The sequence below is a fragment of the Contarinia nasturtii genome, unplaced genomic scaffold (assembly GCF_009176525.2).
Source record: "Contarinia nasturtii isolate CC-2019 unplaced genomic scaffold, AAFC_CNas_1.1 Cnas_scaffold_1929, whole genome shotgun sequence".
Lineage (NCBI taxonomy): Eukaryota > Metazoa > Arthropoda > Insecta > Diptera > Cecidomyiidae > Contarinia > Contarinia nasturtii.
The window spans coordinates 278-4,153 of record NW_022199259.1 but is presented as its reverse complement, the minus strand read 5'-3'; the positions used below and the strand labels follow the sequence as shown (position 1 = coordinate 4,153).

Below are 3,876 nucleotides of genomic sequence, written 5' to 3'. Positions count from 1 at the left end.
GAAATTGAAGATCATAAATGTGACAATATTGATGTTCATAATTTAGCCTTGGTTCGAAACGTCGGCAATAATTAATAAATAACATTGATTGAAAACCAACCTTTGACCGTTTTTTGGCTTCACTACTAAATTATTCATTGGATCGGTCGGTAGGACTTCTCAATGATATTATGTCTGTATGAAAATAGATTCCAAGTTAACCCGTTGACGGGACAATTGAATATATTGAGACTGACAAAGGATGATTACGGAAATTATACTTGCCATGCAAAAAATTCAGCGGGTGAAGATAAAGCTAAAGCGCTTATCAATGTATTGATTCGACCACGAATCTATGAATTGTTTAATATTACACGTCCTGAAAACGAAGAAGCTGAAATTATTTGCAAAGCCACTGGCCGACCACCACCAGAGATTAGTGAGTATTAATTGAATCTAATTTAAGAATTGAACCAAATAATCATTTGATATTTAAAGCTTTCCGTCGCTTGGGATCATCCTATGAATTCATTCCGGGCATACAAGAATCACTACTAGGATATACGAGTATTTTCTTGGAACAAAGTGGTGACGAATACAAAGGCGAATCGACTGGTGTTCTTCGTTTTGAGACATTGCATCGATCTGACGATGGATTGTATGAGTGTATTGCACGTAATAGAGTCGATTCAGCATATAAAAATGGCCATATTACCGTTGAATATGCACCAACATTTGAACATATGTCAGATTTACCACCAGTTTACACATGGAACGAACAAAGAGCAAATCTCAGTTGTTTGGCACAAGGTACGATTTAAAAATTTGTTTGAATTAAACTTTCGAGAGAGAAAAAAAGAAACAATTTTAACTTTGATGTGTTTGTGAATTGTCAAGGTTTTCCAAATGCAACAATCGAATGGAAATGGTATGAGCGTCCAATAATAGAGCTAAACGATCCAAATTTGCAAATTGAAGGAAATGGACCACGAAGTGATTTATTGGTTATTCCACGTGCACGTGGTTACTATACTGCATACAAATGTGTTGCCAGAAATCGTCTTGGACAAGCTGAATATTTCATGGAATTGCGTGAAGCTCACATCCCCGATGTTATTCCACAAGCCAAATCGGTCGTTGTCACCGCCACAACAATTACATTCGAAATTCTATCGCCACCATATTACCCAGGTCTTCCAATCACCGCATTTGCCGCACAATACAAAGACCGAAATGAACCGGATTGGACAAATGCATACAATCGCTCTTGGTCACCAGATTCACCGGATAGTAAATTCACGGTTGAAGGTCTTCGACCACAAACATTCTATGATTTTCGTTTTGCTGCATTGAATAAAGTCGGTTTAGGACAATGGGGTGCATATGTAGCACAGGCTACATCAGGTAATATGTACAAACATAACATATTTTTTACCAAGGATCGGGTCACATAAAGAATTATACAAGATATTTATACAGGCGTGTCAAAAAGTTTTCCACCTGGCACATAAGGAGCAGTAGTTTCATATCGTTCTTGTGCCGCAATTGAAGCACGAACTGTCAACAGTATTCGCACAAAAAATTGGGTTTATATCCCCGCTCGTTTGTTTACTTCAATATTGGACATTTAGTCACTGCGATATTTTTTGGAAAATTATAAAAATCAAAATTCATGTTGAAATTAGGTATCTCACAAAAGATGGTATAGCATCAAACGATTTCAATCACTTCTTGCGTGTAGTTTATGGTGACCCTCCTCCATCGTATACCGTAGTCAAAGAATAAAAAAAATCTTCATAGTTGTGCAGAGACTAGATGAATGTTGACTCTCACACTTTTGTGACATTAGTGAAAACAGTTCAAGATGTGATGGCCAAAATCCAAGTGTACTTCATGAAATATTCCAAATGCCCATGAGTACGTTAGCTACAACCCTCAGCATCACAGCAGACAGTGTCTTCAATATATCACATGAAAAATGTTACTTGGAGAACGTTTGTTCGCGAACATTCAAAAAGTCTTTGAAAAAATTATGACAGATAAACACTTTTCTCTTCGTGATGGATTTCTCAAGCTTCTGGAATGTAATGAATGAATCAATTGTAGTTAACAATGAAGCCTGGTTCCAGGGCTATAAATCAAACACCAAAGGGAAGATGAACGCAATGGTATGCAGTGGTGAAAATGCATCAGTAGAAGGTCACCTCCAAATAGGTGTTTTCAAACATATGCCCTCCGTTTCTGAGATACAGATGGTGTATTGAGGGTTGGCTCGTCACTAAAATATACTATGGTCTTGGGTCTATACCACGCTCAAGAGATGTATCGATTGAGTTATGTAGTAGAAGAAAGATAATTTTTTCTTCTGGGGAGAACATTTCACTTCGCATAACAACTCACAAGTGAAAATTTGGCTGAGCACTACCACTACCTGAATCTTGATTCAAATTCACCATCTATTGCATTTATTGGGGCTGACCTCTAGCTACTATATCCACTTTTCAAATATAAAAAATATCTTGAAAGGAAAATGGTTCTTGATTTTATAAAAAAAATTCAAGGATTTCGAAGTGATGACCAATTGACTAACGTAAAAAACTCTCCATGAAAGATATTGACCCAATTATTTGAGGTGGCACGTTTGAGGGCTTGAACATCAATCACGGCACATGAACGATATGAAACTACTGCTCCTTATGTGCCAGGTGGAAAACTTTTTGACACGCCTGTACTTTGTATAAACGCAGACGCAACATATCCGTCGCTGTTCGCTTTGTGCAGCGCTCAATAGATACAATGTATGTGCGTGCGTCTCTTAATGGTCACATGCACACACGAACATGTATTTCCATGCCTCATATATAACGAACAGCGATGGATATGTTGCGTCTGCGTTTATACATTTATACTGCCTGCGTTTTTTATGCTAGTATAAAATTATACGCGACCCGGTCCCTGTTTTTTACAAGGCCTTTGTGTTGCTATTTGATAACAATTTGATTATATTATCTATTTTATCTTTTTCCAGTTCGATCGGCGCCCGAATCACCCAAAATATTGCACAATCTAGTCCAAAACATCGATAACAAAGACGAAGAACCATTTGTTGTTTCACCATATTCCGATAATTTTGAATTATCGTGGAGTATCGCTCCAGATAATGGTGCACCAATTAATTTCTATCAAATTCGCTACTGTCCAGTAAGTAAACGCCTGTGAAACATAAGATTTTAGCGAAGCCTTTTTTGGTTATTTTTTATTTATTAATTTTTTCTTTAGGTTGACGGCGCTTTCAATGACATCGTTCAATTATGCAAAATGAAATATGTTACGCCCACTAAAATGACTGAATTACGCGATGATACATACTATCGCATTCAAATCAGTGCCCATAACGAACTCGGAATGTCAAATCCGGCCACATTACTCATGAAAACGGCTGTAGGTGAGTCAAAAGTTAACAATAAAAAAAAATGATTATGAAATTTATTGAGAAGCTTCCGATTTGAAATATCACCCGCTCAGCAGATTAACGCTTCACATCTTTACGCTTTACATAAAAATCCATCAATCCATCCAGAGCTCTATAAAAAAAATCGAATCAATTTAGAGTTTAAAAAATGCAATAAATGTATGTATGGATGGATAGATGGACGTGTTTGGCGACTTTGTTAGATTTGAGGGGTCGATTTTACACTTTTTTGGTCCGGAATTCTTGGAAAAAGGTGGATGAGAAAAATATCAATTTTAACCCTCTAACCGGTAAGGCTGCCTACAGGGAGCCTTCACAAAATTCAATTTATCTCAAAATTAAAAAAAACTTATTCGCTATAGTTTTTGTGACATTTCGTTCGAACATTTGAACGCAATCTGACTGTCCGTAGCGGTGATAGAACT

At 36.9% G+C, this 3,876-nt stretch overlaps 1 protein-coding gene across 1 annotated transcript; it reads left to right on the top strand.

The window, feature by feature from the left end:
- Positions 1 to 162: 162 nt before the first annotated feature.
- LOC116347494 (fasciclin-2-like) lies at positions 163 to 3,471 on the top strand. Its single transcript, XM_031778091.1, has 5 exons — positions 163 to 418; positions 478 to 789; positions 877 to 1,383; positions 3,008 to 3,180; positions 3,259 to 3,471. Exons 1-5 carry the CDS (start codon positions 163 to 165, stop codon positions 3,454 to 3,456), a joined length of 1,446 nt encoding a protein of 481 aa, XP_031633951.1. The 3' UTR covers positions 3,457 to 3,471.
- Positions 3,472 to 3,876: the final 405 nt, after the last annotated feature.